A 17,340-nucleotide genomic window follows, 5' to 3' on the forward strand; every position below is an offset into this window, starting at 1 on the left:
GTAAGAGAGACCTGCAGACCTGGCACATTGCCAAAAGGAGCAGACTATTCTCTGTCAATCAGAATGGATACAGAGAGTGTACAGAGACCCCTGAAATACTTAGGTGAAAACATAAATTAAGAAGCCTCTGCTCAGTAGGTGATCTTCCTTACCAAGTATTTCTCACTCCTTACAATAGGGTAAGTTTATAACCAGTGGAAATGCTTTCTGAAACTGGGCCTATAGTCTTCTGACTTCAGAAATGTTACTGTGGTTTACACCACTATAAACAAGATCAGGGTACAGCAGACAGGAGTCTGATAAATGCATACCTGCACAATATTGCTGCTCAGGTCTTCACCTATAGCCAAAAAGCAAATAGAGCAGTGCAGATAGAAGGATGCAAATGTGACCTTTGTACGTTCTGATTCTAGGCCAGCGGTTTGCTGGGCCAACCCTAAGGCCAGTATGGCAGCTGGAGATCACTAGCCCAGATCCTGTAGGCTATGAGGCTATGATGCTAAGTGGCTCCATCACAGCTCAGGATCTGGGCCTATATGCTTTTTATCTCTACCTAGTTTTAACGTTTTAGTTGCTTTTTTTATATACCCAGTCCCTCTATCGTACTGGTGGCAGACAAATTACCTATTTCAACAGGCAAACTGTAAAGGTAGGTCCAGGTGTCAATTTTTAAGGAATGATCTTAAAGATACTTGGCCTTGACTATTCTGTAGCTTCTGTGGGAAAACAACAGAATTAATACTCATCCTGATGCCAGATTTTAAGGGCCGTTTGTGCCAAGCGCTGTGGATGATTGCCAACAATGCACTGTTTTCCTCCTTCAGACAAGGCAGCGTACAAGGCAATAAAAGTCAAAAAGAAAAAAAATATTGCATTTTAAAGATTCTTTCTTTCTACAAAGCTTGCCATTATCTTTTCTCTCTGAAGCCAGGAAATGTCCACTGAGTCAACATAAAAGTGACTCTATAATGGGTTATTCATCAACTGTTCATATTTGTGACTGACCTTAATAGTTATCATGTCTCAGGAGTCGACAGCATAAAATACCACCACCTACGGAATGGGCAATATTGAATGCAAAAGAGAGAAAACAAAAAAAGAAGTGCTAAATTCCCCTCCCCTCACTCCCAAACTCCGTTTTTAGCTGTTAATGTTGTTTTATGGCCCAGTTACTCCTACCACCATCTGCTACTTTGTGAAAACATTCTGTAGATATTGAAGTAACCAGACCAAGCAAAAGTCTGAGACAGACATCATAATTAAAGTCTCATAACTAATGCTGTGACCAGAACTGGGCTAGCAGCTGCAACCAGCTAGGGCAGGAGCTTCTAAGCAACAAACAAAACGTTGAGTAATTTGCAGTGGGAATGGAATAAAATACTCCTCATGGGGTTTGGTGATATGCTTCCCTAGGGGATTTTTTTTTTTTTTACAATACTATCAGTTTGCTGAACCTGATGCATTCAAAAATAAAATGTTGCAATTCTGGAATACAGTAAAATACATCAACCAAAAGCTGTGTACATTCTGCAAATCCTATGGAAATTTACACTATAAAGCCACTTGCCCTGCTCTATGGGGTAGACAAAATCTTGCAAAATCCATAGCCATCTGAACAGTATCTTTATGAGCCAGGGCTAAAAGCTATCCCTGCAAGGCATGGCTTTTAGGATCCAGAGAGAGAGATTAATTCCTCCAGAGTCTGGGAAATCCCACATCCCCCTTCCCATCAGTTTGAATACTGTTTATATAGGTATATGTCAAATACTGTTTACATGTTTACAGGAGACAATACTCAGGTGCGGTAAACACAGAGCTAGTACTACTGGGATTGTCAGCACCTGTAGTTTAGATTTAAAGCACTCAGAGCACAATGTTCTTGTATCGAGTAAATAGTTTGTAATGGTCTGTGAGCAAATGCTTCAATCCCCCAAAGCCTTTACACATATCCTGACAACCTCCTGAAAACCTTCAGAGACAGACAGCCTGATTCTCCCAGTCTTACTCATGCTGAGCAATACTTTACTGGGGGGATTTCAATGAGACTTCTTGACTTGAGTAAGGTACAACTTGAGAGGAGTAAAGGTAGCAGAATCAGGCCCAAAGCGTACCCAAAAAGAAAAAAGAATATGTTCTAACTAAACATATGGTCCTGGGAAACATAGTACATGGAGGAAAAAATCTTTAAAACACCCAACATTTGAAAATGGAACACAAGTTACTAGGCAACAATTAACATTGGATTTACATCTCAATATCAACTTTTCTCCTAGTTTTCAGTGTGTCCCATACTGGCAATTGGCAGGGCCATTATCATCAAGGGTGTGTCAGTATTTCCAGTATAAATCTCAATTTTAAGGGATTTAAGAATCAGATGGTTTAAATTACAGCTGAATGAGACTGAACACTCCATACAAGCTGTCATCCCAGATGTGAATTAAGACAATTCAATGCAAATTTGTTGTGCATAAAGTGTGCAAAAAGGTTGGGTTTTTTAAAATACTTTTAGGTATTTGAGGGCTAGATCTCACAGAGCTGCTTTGTGCTGCACTGAGGCTGGAATCTGATCATAAAGGAGGCATGACCCCCAGGATATCCTTCAGTGACACAGAAGCAGCATAAAGGCTCCTATACACACACCTCGATACTATCACTGGGGGTCATCAGAGCGAGTGGGAGCAATCAGGATGCCTCACCTCTGTACCAGTTCCTTGATGCATTTTGTCCTTTGGGACCATTGACAGGAAGCTTAAATTACAGCACCCCTGAGGCTGCTCTAATTTATACCTGGGGATCTGATATTCCCAAACTGGCCCCAAGTTCAAGGGAATGCCAAGGTGAAGGGCATTAAGCACACCCTTTGAACTCCGCACTCCTCAGATGTAGCCAAGGATCTGGATCTTAAAATTTTGGGGAAATAATAGTTTATAAAAAGTTACAAATTGCAGCCAGTAATTTTGAAGTATAGAGTACCTCAGTGGATGCTGCTGTGAGTCAGCATCTCTGAAAAATAGCCCACTTATGTTTTGTTGCATAACTTCAGGCACCCGACACTGAAAATATTGGTCTCATTTAAAAAAAAAAAAAAAACCAACCCCCCAAATTCATATTAGCTATTTATGAAAACTTTAATTTGCGATTAATCTGATAAATGTGCGTGAAGCTTTTGAAAATGTAAAGCTTCAGATGGAGGAGGAAGGATGGACCAGTTAGGGCACAAGCTCGGGGGACAGAAGATGGGATTCCATTTTCTGCTCTACCATGGACTTCCTGTGTCACCTTGGGCAAGTCACTTAGTCTCCCTAGGCCTCAGTCCCTCATGTGTATAAGAGGGATAACAACACTGCCCATTGTTGTGAGGATAAATACACTGAAGATTGTGATGTGTTCAGTAATAAGGGCCATATAAGACAGCTAAGTAGCTAAGATAGGATGTATTAGTAAAAGTATTATACATAATGTTTAAACAATGTGATTTTAGGTTATAATGTCTCTTTTTGAAAATTATTGCACCCAGAAACTTGACACAAATGCCCTGCATTGGCCAGACTGGCTGGGAATATTTTCTGTAATAATGTGTCAGATGTGAACATGTTTTTTACATTATTCTCCTCTTTACATTATCTCTTTTAAAAAAATCTTTTATTTTCACAGTCAGTTTACAGGCAACTAGCTGATGTATGTGTTATCAGCAATGGGTGGCTCAACAGGAGTTAATTTTGATTGTGAGCTAAAGAGTTTTGCATTTATTTATGTGACAAACCATGGTGTTCTCTGCAGCGTTAACAGGACATTCACTCTGTTATTTTTACCATTACACATTATTGTCAAGGCCCAGGGTGCAGAGCAACTCATGGAACTTAAAGTCAGAAGTCCTGGTTTCTACCAGAAACCAACAATGAAATCTACAACAAACTGACATGGTAAAACAGATGGGAAATGCCCACAATCAGGAGCTTTAGCAAATGAATGGTTAAAATGATCCAACTCAGGTTTTGATTTGTTGCCGAGTTTAAAATACACAACTGTATCACAGCAGTCGTAAATATGTGGGGTGGAGGAAGGAGATGGGAAGAGAGGAAGCAAGGAGGAAAAGCCAGAAGCTGTGGCAGCTGAGAGGGGTGATTCAGGTCCTTTGGCACTGGGACCTGGGTGGGGAGAGGATAGAAGCTACCAGCTGCTTTAGACTGACCCGCTGGTCAATTACCACAAAGAGGGTGTTGCTGATGAGAAGGAGTGGCTCCTTTCTTTCTCTTGCTCCAAGGTGGTGGGTGGGTGGGGAGGCTTGTTTGCATAGGCTTTTCCCACACAGTCATGGTTCAGAGAGCTAGGTGAGTTATTTTATAACCTATTTTGTGCCTCCATCCTTCAGAAGAGGTCAGCTTCCCACACAGCCAGAATTTACTCCAGGTTACAACTATAGGGCCTGATCCAATGCTCACTGAATTCAATGGAAAGATTCCCACTGACATCACCAACAGCTGGATCGGGCCCATCTATTGCTGGATTGCTGAATTCAACAAAGCACTGCAGCATGTACTTAATCACATCCCTATCTAGGACAGCAACTACTAAGCACATCCCTAAACTTGAAGTGCTTGACCTTAAAGGGACTTAAGCACATGCTTAAAGTTAGGCACATGCTTAAGTACTGTTCTGTATTATTATTAGTATTACCATAGTGCTTAGGAGAGCTGGTCACAGACCAAGACCTTACTGTGCAAACACAGAAGGGATGGAATGATGAACTGGAGCCCATGTGAGCTGTAACAGCTAAGCTCAACTGGTGCCACCAGATGGAAACAGAATCAACCCTTGTTGCAAGGACTCTGGGTAAAATAATTCTTTTGTTGTTAAACCAGCTACAGCCCAGGAAATTCAGGCACTTATTGTTATTTTGGTTTCTTTCATTTATTGTTTCAGGTATAGTAGAAGTTGCTGTACTGCGCGGCCCTTGACAAACATACTCACTATCAACCAAATCCTGGTGACACTAAGCAGTTCTGATTGTAGCCTTTGAAACTCCTTTTCTAGACAACATTCATCTTCCTAATTAATAATTAATCACGTTGTATTTTAAAGAGATTATCATGTGTGATAGTGGAGTGTGCCTAAGGCAGTGACTTCATTAACCCGACGGAAGAGGTTTACTTTGTAGTTCTCCTGCTTGTTGCAGGGGTATGTGCCAAAGGGGTCTCTTTCAGGTTATAGTGTCAAAGTGTAACAATTTAAAGCAGGAAACAATTGGACCATTATTTTTCTTCCCCCCCCCCCCCGTTAAACAGCTTTTACACCATAAATCTTCAAAAGCCTGTTTTGCAATAATACACAAGCCTACATTTACCACAAAAAGGCCTAATGCTGCAAGGTTTAGGGGGGAGGATAGCTCAGTGCGTTGAGCATTAGCCTGCTAAATCCAGAACTGTGAGTTCAAACCTTGAGGGGACCATTTAGGAGTCTGAGGCAAAAAAAAAATAGTTGGGGATTGGTCCTGCTTTGAGCAGGGGGTTGGACTAGATGACCTCCTGAGGTCCCTTCCAACCCTCATGTTCTATGATAAGGTGCTGAGTCCCCCTTAATTCCTACTATACAGGGTCCCTCCATGTTAGCATTTTTTACCAGAGTGCAAACCTTGGTTCAATCTAGCCATGATTTGAACATGGTTTGCAACCATATGGAGTTGGCACAAAGAGTGTTACAGCTGTGTTCAGAAACAGTGCTTTCACTCTACAGAGTTCTAATCTCAAACTCTTTTCAGCGGTCATGATTGTTCACAACATGTCCCTGCCCAGTCAGGAGCACCAAACCGGGGCCCTGACTGAAATGTCCAAGTCAATAGGAATGGTCCCCGTGATGGTTATAGTTGTGCTTGAAGACAATCGTCCAAGCACAGTTCTACATACCAGTTCTGCCAAGTGTCCCGCTGTATGCATCCATTTTCAAAAGCCTTTACATGGTAGACAAATCATTTCTCTTCATTCCTTATTTAGGACCCTCCTTGCAATTATGCAATTTCTCATTTGCCTGGTTTTCATAGTAATAATAATACTTGGTGCTTAAAGAGCATCTTTCACCCACCTTTGTAAAGTGCTGTAAGATTTATTATTCTCTGATCTATAAAATAGGGATAGAGACACAAGGATGTTAAAATTTTGTCCACACTGTGAATTACTGGCAGAGCTGAGAATCGAACCAGGAGACCTGACATCATCTCCTTTTCTTACCACTAAGATGATAATAATAATAATAATTAATTAATAATGATAACACCTCGCTCTTATATAGAGCTTTTCATCAGATGATCTCATTGGGCTTTACAAAAGAGGTCAGTATCATCCCATCTCTCTTTTATTTATCAAAAGCTACTATTAAGTGGATGACTTTTATGCTGGATTTTAAAACTACCGTCCAATATGAAACTGCTCATTATTACAGCTAATATCATATTTTCCAGTTTTCCTTGAACTTTATTGTATGTCAAGCTGCATAATGTGCACAGTTTTATTTCCTGTGCCTAAGAGTACTTAGCAGGGTTTGGAGATAGAAGAGAACCCATGCAAAGAGCTCCAGTAAGTTGTCCTATAATTTGGCATCACCCAACACCTTTCACTATCTTCTCCTGATGCATCTTTTTCTGTGGGTCTGTATATGTTCCTTAAGCCTTTCCAAGCTTTAAGGACTGCCACAGGCCTACGGCAGCAGCTCAGTTACCAACCAGACATGATAAGCTCTCAATATGCAACTGAACTCAGAGGACATTCTGAGCATACTCAGGGCAGTTCTATGACCTAACTCTATGCCATATGTGGTGCTTAGTAATGACAAGTGGATCCAAAGGATCTGATATAGGGTATGGTGGGAGCTGAGAGACGCAGCGTAGTACTTCGCAGTTGTGGACCCTAGCATTTTCTGGCAGCTGAATCAGAAAAACTTTCTTTTAGGTACTGCATCACTGAGCCAAGTTTTGGGCTGAATTTACAGAACAGCATATGAAAACAACTTCCTCTCTCACTACTGTTGTCTGTTCACTTTTCCAGTAGCCTGAATAGCAGACGACTATAACAGTCCTTTCCCTTGGTACCATGGCCCTGATCCCGCTCCCACTGAAGTTAATGGCAAAGCACTAATTGAACTCAGCTGAATCGGGCCCCATTTTATTTAGATTTACATTTTTTTACTGGAGTTTTAACTTAGCAGGCTCCTACTTTAAAATGGTAGTTAAAAATACTTGCTTTATATGAAGTCAAATGAATAAAGCCTTCCTAGTGTTGGATAGTTCATGATACAAGTGCAAATTTATTTGTTAGAAACTGTACATCTGTTATGAGTTACACTTGCCAAAATATAATTCTTTTATGGTAACAATTGCTGCATGGTGCTTAAAGTTTTGCACCTCTGTGCCAGGAATCTCATATGGAATTATTCCATGACCTTGGAATCCAACAGATACATTCCACATCTGTCTAGTCTGAGAAAGCCTGAGTTTGTTGTGTGAAAAGCGTAGTGGAAAACAAGATCTGTAAATGTCTGAAAATACAGAGCCTGCCGTTTTGATTTTTTTTTTAAACAGTTTCAATTCAGTAGTAAATAAATCTACGGCCAATAGTTATTTCATTACTATTAAAGGATAAAGTCACTACTGATTTCTTGTATCTTTAAATTATGAAGTATGGTATAGAAGGTAAAAAAAAATGACATCTGAAAAACAATTTTCTTAGCCATTAGATATTTAAATTGAGACAAGTCTTGATGGGGTCTGCTGCTGATTGTAGATTTACATGAAAAAATGAGGAGCCCATTCTAATGCAGGAAGACATCGTATGAGTGTTTATGAAAATTTAGGGTGAAATAAAAGCTTAACTGTCCTGGAATCCTGAGAATATATTTACCACTAGAGAGAGAAAGACAGATAGACAGACAGACACAAACGCACACATACATGCTCTGTGTCTGTTTGCCCATCTGCAAACTGGGGCTAATAATACTTTCCTACCTCCAGTACATGTGGCTATGGACATCTTAAATGGGTAGGGTTTTTCTGTTAATAGTATCGTTACCTCAGTTTTGCATATAAGGAAATGGAGACAGAGAGGGGCTACGCTCCTCATCTGGCAGACAATGAGGATAGATGGATTAGATATGGGACAGGGTTTTTATCGTGGTTGTGACACTGACTTTGTGCAAGTAAGGGCTTGTCTACACGAACATTTAGTTTGCAGCAAGCTGGGATGTGAACCTATCCTACACTAGCCTGCCGCACAAGAGTGGCTGTATGGAGCGTGCTGAAGTGCAGTAACAGTTCCTTATTACAGTTTTGATCTACTCCTATTTCAAAGCAGGATAGATCAAAGTGCACGAAGGAACTGTTAGAGCATGTCAGCAGGGTCCACACAGGGACTCATTGTGCAGCACACTAGTGGCGCCGGCCACAAACTAAATGTTTGTGTAGACACACCGAAGTCACGTGAACCCCTCTTTGGGGAAGGGCCTAACACAACAGAGTCCTGACTGGTTGAAGCCTCTGGGGCGTACCGGAACATAAATTATTGTTTCCTCTTCTGTAAAGCACGGATGACGATGCTTAGCACTTTTGTGGCACTCTTCTTCCATAGATCTCAAAGGAAGCTAAAAATTATGAGTGCAGACAGTAAAACTAGAGTCTCTCTCACTTCTTGAGCAACATTCTGCCCTCTTTCCCATCAGTGCAATCCTGCCGGAGTCAGCGGAGTCACACAGCTATAACTAAGGGAAGAAATGGGCCCCCTATGCTCATCGTTATCTTATGTATGACATATTGTGCCAGTGTAGATATGTATTTTTCTAATAAATCTCTTTAATGATCACAACTATCATTCAGGAAAGCACTTAAATGCCTGCATAGGCCAGCCCTGTTCATGAAAGCACGTAAAAGTGCTTGATTTTGATTTCAAATGGGACGTGAACACATGCTGAGGAATGCTAAATACTGTAATGCATAACAGGGATGCTTTCCTGAATCGCGGCTTGAACACTGACAATATAAGTAATAAAATAAGCCAAAGGGCTGTGTGGACAGAGTGCTATGGTACTAGCAGGATGAGTGAACAAATGCAAGGCAGTGGAGATTATTCCAGGTGACAAAAATACTCACTGTGCCTGTTAAGAGAAAGATGGACTCCACCACCGTATGCTGTCAGCAGAAAATTTATTTCATGGTTTACTTTGTGGTTGCTTTTCTGATCATCCTGGAGTGTGAAAGTTTTGGTTGGAGGAGGAAGGCCAGACAGCTAATTCACAGCGAATTTGCAAACATTCACTGGTTTTGGAGGGAGCCACATACCTTGCCCCTTCAGGGACAGAGAAAAGGCCAGAATGAGTTAGAAAAATGAAGTGCTGTATGTCGACAGGGTGGGCCAGGTAAGTAGAATGGGAGAAAGGAATCCTGAGTTCTGTTCCTTACTTAGCCACTGACTCACTTTGACCCAAAGCATTTAGTCCCTGTTTTTCACAAGTGGGCGCTAATTTAGTTACTACCCTTTTTTTGGCATCCAGTTTGAGACATTTGCAGATGTGTCGAGACTGATATCTCCAGCCGAAGTCAGTGGGAGCGGTGGGTACTCAGCACTTCAGGAAAAAATGGAGGCACTCTCAATCAATGGACACTGCCCTTAACCTCTCTGTGACTCAGGTCACCCCTCGGTAACATGGGAATAATGGCTATCTACTTCATCGTGTTGTTGTGAGGTTTAATCAATCTTTAAAATTGTTAAACGTAACAATAATTGGAGGATAGGACTCCCTGCATCCATCACGAGTACAGTAGTAGTATTTGCAAACTTGTGACTGGGACCCAGTGGAAGTTTAGGAGGTGGTTGAGTTCTTTTGGAGATCTCCATGTGCTTTTGCGGAGATCCTTGGAGGAAAGTAGCCATAGATATTAGGTTAAATAAAAAAGCACAAAAGCATGTACTGTCAATAAATGTGTGTATGGGTACTGGTATATTTGAAATACAGAGTTATAGCTGCACTGAACCACAAGACATTTGAATTGTTTTGTAACAAATACTGTCTATATTGTCACAAAATAATCTATTGGTTTTATTAATTTATTTGTCATAGATACCATATCTAGGTGCTGCAAATTGGTTATTACAACAAATGAAAATCCAGCCAACTCAATAATATCTTCCTCTTCATATTGAACAGCTGGTATTGTATCAGGCAGACACTATACAATAGTTTACAGAACAACATTATTATTTCCTGGAATCAAAACAGGGCTGCAAACTCACAGCTAAATAAACATATAATTAGGACTGGCCACAAAAATCAACACAGATGATTGCCAAACCAACAGCGTCAGAAAACAGTTTGAATGGCAAGTGTAAGAGGCATAACATACTAACTAGGCTAATCAAAAAATCAAGTTACCATTTGAGCACTGCTGAATGTATACATTTCTTTGGACAAATCATGTCAGGTGCTACCCCTTGTACCAGGAATGAAGAAGTGAAGGAGTGAAGAGCCAACGTGGTCGGAATGTTAGCACCTCAAAGTAATGTTATAGAGGAAAACAACTATGAAGGTTAACAAAACATGGGTGGCTTATAGAGCAGGTTAACAAAAACTATGGTGCCAATTATTTAAAATCTGTGGTAGGCCTGACACTCGTAGGGAACCTTATATGGTGAGAGCTATAAAACTATATAAACTTGGAGACACCCTTTAGGACATCAATCCCAGAAGTCCCTGTGATTGTTTCAAAGCTTCAGAAGCTGGGCCATTGCTTTTTCTAAGTACACACCTATTGTACATAATAATGATAGAAATGTAGGGCTGGAAGGGACCTTGAGACATCATCAAGTCCAGCCAAGGCAGAACCGAGTAAACCTAGTCTTCCATGACAGGTGTTTGTCCAACCTGTTTTTAAAAACTTCCACTGATGGGGATTCCATAATCACCCTTGGAAGCCTATTCCAGAGCTTAATTACCCTTATAGTTGAAAGTTTTTCCTAATATCTAACCTAAGTCTCACTTGCTGCAGATTAGGCCCATCACTTCTTGTCCTACCTTCAGTGGACATGAAGAACAATCGATCCACATCCTCTTTATAACAGTTCTTAACATATTTGAAGATTATCAGGTCCCCCATCAGCCTTCTTTTCTCAAGACTAAACATGCCCTGTTGTTTTTACCTTTCCCCATAGGTCTCCACTGGACTCTCCATTTGTCTCCACTGGACTCTCTAGCTTGTCCACATCTATCCTAAAATGTGGTGCTCAGAATTGGACACAGCTGAGGTCCTATTGCTGCCGAGTAGGGTGAGAAAATCACCTCCAATGTCTTACATATGATAATACTCCCATTAATATGCGCCACAATGATAGTAACCTTTTTTGTAACCGCATCACATTGTTGACTCATTTTCACCTTGCATTAGTATAATATATAATAAAAATCCAGTCTAAAATTGCTTCTGCATAATGTCACTGTGTACTGTTAAACAACTGTCATATCACACCCCAAACGTGACTGCATTTCAGTTGCATGTGAAATGATTCCTGTATTTATAGCATGCAAATAACTCGGTAATGTTTGTAGAGTATTTGTGGATGTAAGGCCATACATTAAAAAAGAATATGAAAGGAGCTAATATTTTTTGGGCATATGTAACTGCAAACCAGCCAAATTACTTTCAACCAAAGTTTGCAAACTAATTTGTTCCTGATGGCTCTGCTCACATCTCCTGAAAAAAGTTTTATATCTGAGCCATAAACCTCTGTGAAATGAGGTTCAAACTACAAACCCAGAACTACAGCAGCACAAGCAGGCACAAGTGTAACTTGTATATAAAATAACTGGTAAGGGGATTTCATTCTTTAACACAGAAAAACACAGGCAGCTTCCAAAGTGAGAAACATGTAGATGAAATTCTAGGAGTGAATGGATGAATGGCTGGAGGGACAGAAGAACAGATAGTACATGAGTATGCAGTGCTAGTGCTTTGCTCCTCATTCAAGTCTTCGCAGCTGTTTGGTTAAGAGGAGGAAAATAAAGGCCTTTGGTAACTCTTAAGCAGGCTGCCAATTTTCCACACTGGATTTGATGGCTGTAGCCTTTTGCTGCTCCATGGAGCCACAAATTTTTTAGAAAACTTGTAGAAATGTACACTGTGTTGTTTGAGAAAGAAGCTATATTTTCTAAATGCTGCTTACATACAAGCTGTTTTACTAACTACAAATATATTATGGGCTGGGTTTTTAAAATCTGTCCTCCCTTTCTGCACCCACATTTTTTGTGGGCACGATTAATGTCATTTAGACATTTTAACTACCTGATATGCAGATGCAATGACTTGCACTCAAAATTTTGTGGGCATCAAAAGTGGAGAAGCCAGGTCCAAAGTTTCTCCAGTGCTTCAACACCCGCATAAAAAGGAAGGAAAAAAAGGCATTTTATACACATTGTATTCACTGTGGGCTACATTCTGGCTGCCTTATGCAGAGGCACCTGCCCCAAAATCCGAGAGAGGAGGGAGCCAAGGGAGCTCTGGCTGCCCTCACAAAATTCGGAGATGCTGCTTTGCAGGCCTCTAATGATTCTAGAGTGGGGCTTAATGGGTAGGGTCTCTACCTTTGTATATGTACGTTCCCTGAGCTAGCAATAGAAACTATGCAGCCAAAACTCTTGGATGCGGATAGATGGAGTGAGGATTCCTAATACTGTAAGAATATGGTCACACACTAAAGCTGTTCTTGTATTTTTGAGTAATTTTTACATTATCTTCTTGCTCCAAGTCGCACTATATTTGTGTGTGTGTGTAAAATACCCATCAACATCTGCTTGCTTGTGAGGCAGAAGGGAGATGATGGAGCTGAAAGGAAAGTGTCAAATGACCTCCCAGAGGATGTCTCAGATGCCTGACTGGTCTGACTGCCTGTGTGAGAGCAAGCGAGAAAGCCACTCAGCCACCCAGATTTGGTTTAAGCAAAGTAGAGGAACAGATTAGCGCTACCACCTGTCACAGTTACTGGGCTAACGGCACCTCTGACCCCTCCTGGTCTCTCCTCCCCCGCCCCATTAGGCCTCAAGCTTTCACCTCTCTTGGGTGGGGAGGAAGCGAGGAGGGAATCCCATGATTCTCGCACTCTTGGGCCAGACTTTGGGCTGCAGATCTCCGGTGTTAACTGTGATTATTTCAGCAGGCCCGAGTTTGGTTCAGTACCTGCAGTTCTGTTCCTTCTGGGAGCACCTTCTTAAAGCAAAAGTACTGTTTATTTAGAACGGAAGCATTTCAGAGAAAACAGATCTTAAAACACCAGATAGATAGGCATATGTATAGACTTTCCCTCAGCCACTCCCGCAAGACCAGTGTCTGTATTCCCAGGACAGCAGACACTCAGCTTCCACTCCCTTTATCTCCAGAGAGAGTCCTTTTCACTGTTCGGGGTCCTTTTGATCTCTACGGTCCCAACCTCGGCAAAACAGCTGAGGAACTTTGGGCTGGAGCCTTGAAGCCATCTTCACCACTCATAGCCAGTGTCTTGGCATTGCCCCCCCAAGCATTTGTTAGGAGGATGCTTATTGTCACAGGGTTCACTCATCGCTGGAGTGGCTGTGTCTGGGGAGTAACTCCACCTGGTCTGTTGCCCCAATCTCTCTCTTGTTCATGCTGCAGCCCCTCTTGCGCACCGGGAGTTTCTGTGCTTCCTCTTTGTGACTCAGTTTCTCCCTCTTCGTGGCTTGGCCATTTGGTTAGGTCACTATGGTTTTCCCCTTCTCGGGTATCAGCAGCTCTCCAATCCAAGACTATACCACTTCCTCAGTGTCTGGTAGGGGAACCTGTGCCCTCCCTCTACTCCAGGTTCCAGCTCTGGGACCCGCTGGGCCAAGGTCTGCACTGTCCCAAACCTGACTGCAGTTACCCCAAGCCTTTTCCTACTCCACCTCTATCAGGTTTTCACTCCACCACCTTCCTGGGTAAACTCTTTCTTCAGGGCCTGGATCTCAGGGCTTCTACTCTTCCCCAGGGTTTCCTCCTTTCCCTCTCTAAACCCACAGTAAACCCTTCAGTCCACTCTTCCTGGCCTTATACCAACCCTGCCTGCTCCTGCTCAGCTGGGCTCTATCCTCAGAGATTGCCTGTCAACCTAATCCCTCCCTTGGGTGTGGCCTATCAGGTTAATTAGTCCCTTCTGAGCCTCAGTCACCCTACATTAGCCTGGAAAAGATTAACACCCCATCACAATTATCTAGAGCCATTGCGTTGCCTTCTTGCTTGTTTTGATGACATCCCCCTCTTAAACTAGACCAATACATTCATACAGAAAATCTAATAACCCAGCACAGCGATACCGTACGCTACCTTACTGACCACGCCACATACAGTATTCATAACATTACAGATCAGCATTATTCGATTATTACATAGCAGTTCCACCTCTGCCACACTTCCCCCTAGAAGCCAGTGGTACAGATTCTGATCTCAGTTGATTCTGGAGTAACTCTACTAACCTCAGTCGCGTTAGTCCAGATTTACAATGGATGAACTGAGATTAAATTTGGCCAACTTTTTTCATTCCAATCGCTTGAACATAACCACACCAGGGGAAATTCTGTCAGAAAGCCACACTTACTTCTGTGATGATGAAAAAGTCATCCCCTGGCTCTCCCTGCACAACGATTTTTTCTCCATCTTCAAACTGGACAGGTTCTAATGCATCCGCTACTGTAAGGCGTTCCCATTTGTCCAATGATTCTAAAATATTAAAGATGATACAGCTTTACTGTAAAAGGGGCTAACTTTGAAACAGGATTCACATCTAACCTGATACTTCTGGTTCTATTTAAAAAGAAATATTAGAAGACAATGAAATTGTGGCCAGTTCACTTTTATTTCATCGGTGCCTTTTGCCTGAATCTCTATTCAGGAAACATGAAAGTGTTGACTATCTGTGTGATTTCTGATGCCCAAGATGAAGTGAATAATTTTAAAAGTTAGGTAGCAACAGACGGTTATATCTCCCCGATTCCAGGGTCTGCTCTGTGCTGCCCCTGACCCGCAGTGTATTTGAGCAGACTAGGAGCTACCCTACCATACGAGCTGTGTATGAGCCCAGCTGCGAACGGGCAGAGCAGAGTTCCACTCCCTCACTGCCTCTGATGAACTCCACAGCACCAGAGAGGAAGTTAGTGCAGGAGCAAGCTCTACTGGCTACACGGGTGAGAGGTCCTCCCTGCTGAGGGGATTCTCAGTTGGCTATTTACCGCCTGTTTTCTGAGGGTACATTTACGCTGCACATGGCAGCCCCTCAGCTGTGAGACTCAGAGCTCAGGTCTACAGCCACAGGCTTGTACCACAGTGCTAAAAACAGCCAGGCAGGCTTGCTGGCTTGGGCTGGAGCTTGGGCTCCGAAACCCCGCTCCCCTCGTAGGCTTCAAAGCCCGAGCTCCAGCCTGAGCCCAAATGTCTGCATGGCTGTTTTTAGCACCGTGGTACAAGCCCCATGAGCCTCAAGATCAGGCTGTTTTAGCATGGTTACGTTTAAGGTTGTAACCTAATTTCAGTGACAATTTTGGCCAACTGAAGTGCACACGGAATGCAGGAACGGATCTTTTATTTTCCAAGGGTGGCCTAAAAATGTTGTATGTCTTCAAAGCAGAATTTGCTAGTAAACATTAAAACGCATGCAACAGGACTTCACTAATGATGGGTGAATGGACGTTTTAGTATGAATTACTGAATTACTTGACGTCAAGAATCACAACTGCTGATGTTAGGTCTTAATCTGGCCTATTCTTTATTAAACTCTACCCTGCTTCCTCCTCTTGTTTTTCAAAAAGCTGTTTAGAAGCATCATGAAAAAAAGAAAAGTTTTGTTGCTGAAATTAGGTATATTAAAATAAACCTGTGGCAGAAATCAGAAGTATGTATTGGGTCTAACAAAACTATGTGGCAGTAAGTTCAGAGTGACTTGGTACATATAACTGAGCATTTTCTGATATTGGTTTTTTTCCTCATGTGCACTTAAAAATAATGGTTTCAATAATTTTGTTCCATGGTTATATACTAAGTTACTTTCCTACATCATTTATGACCTTTACTTTGCAAACATAGCCCACAGAAATATTGTAAATGCAATATTCAAAAAGTGTACAGCTTAATTAAAAATATGCATAAAATCCTTTTGTAAAGACTGGAAGAACTGGCTTTCTGATTGGAAAAAAAAAGAGTCAGTAATTAACAATGAAAAGAAAGAGTCCCTTTAAACTTTTTCTTCAGTTGGCTTTATGAAAAATTCAAAGCTAATTGTAGCTCTGGTCACGAAGTCTCTCTCTCGTCTAAAGGGACTGTACCATTACAAATACATTAGTTAATGGTACTTGCAAATTAAAACTTTATAGAGGAATTTACATGAAATAACTGTTTAAAGTTCTTTTAGTTCCAGAGGTAAACTTATACATGCAGATAAAGTAGATTATATGCAGATTTGTAATCTCCTAATTTTGCATATCAAATCTTGATCTCACATTTAAATAGCCTCAGAGGAAAGTTTTCAAAATATTAATGTTCTCATATCTTGAAATATACATTGAACCTGTGCATCATAATCTAAATAAGTCTGAATGCAATTTTTAAAACTTTAGAAAAACAATTTCTAAAATGCCATAGTTGACTAGTTAGAGGAAGTATTAAAACCTGGAAACGTTATATTCAAAACATCAAATGTTTATATCAATAAATTACTGAGTTCTGACTCAGTTAAGGTGGGAAAGGGGGTTGATTTATCAGTACTGTATGTCTGAGATGTCTCAAATGACTATTGAGTTTGCCAGCTGTCATCTACTATTTAAACACAAAATAGTATTAGATATTTCAGCTAAATTCTCAATGCATCCACAGCACTACATATGTTGTCTAATAACGTTCTGCATTGAAAATAAAGCCAAATTTGAAGTCTTCATTCAGTCCTTACTGAGGAAAAACTCCTACAGCAAATAATGGTGCATTTTAAAGTGGCTGAGCTGAAGTCTATGGGAGTTTTGCTGAAGTGAGGACTGAGTATAAGATTACAGTGTCAACTTGCATGCTTAAGGGAGTTCATTTCTGAATAACTTCAATTTCTGAAATTACTTTTAAATGTCTCATTGCTGTAATTGTACTTCATTAGTGCAGGTGCAGAGATTTTTTTTCCTTAAACACTTCATATAATTTGGCATGATTTGCATTCCTAATTTATGAAGACTTAAATTAAGTAATGGAGAAGGCTCTTTTGCATCCTGCTGGAAAAGATGAGAATATAAATGAATGATTTACCTGACATTAATCAAAGAATACAAGTGTAATTGCAAATTTCTCAC

General features: G+C 41.1%; 1 protein-coding gene across 3 annotated transcripts in view; it reads right to left on the minus strand.

The window, feature by feature from the left end:
- The window catches only part of PRKAR1B (protein kinase cAMP-dependent type I regulatory subunit beta), a 120,271-nt gene that overhangs the window by 13,036 nt on the left and 89,895 nt on the right, over positions 1-17,340 (minus strand). For all 3 annotated transcript variants that reach the window (XM_039492928.1, XM_039492927.1, XM_039492929.1), the window contains one exon: positions 14,616-14,737. In XM_039492928.1, the coding sequence (XP_039348862.1) occupies positions 14,616-14,737 (122 nt within the window). The remainder of the gene's footprint in view (positions 1-14,615; positions 14,738-17,340) is intronic.

The sequence above is a fragment of the Mauremys reevesii genome, linkage group 10 (assembly GCF_016161935.1).
Source record: "Mauremys reevesii isolate NIE-2019 linkage group 10, ASM1616193v1, whole genome shotgun sequence".
NCBI lineage: Eukaryota > Metazoa > Chordata > Testudines > Geoemydidae > Mauremys > Mauremys reevesii.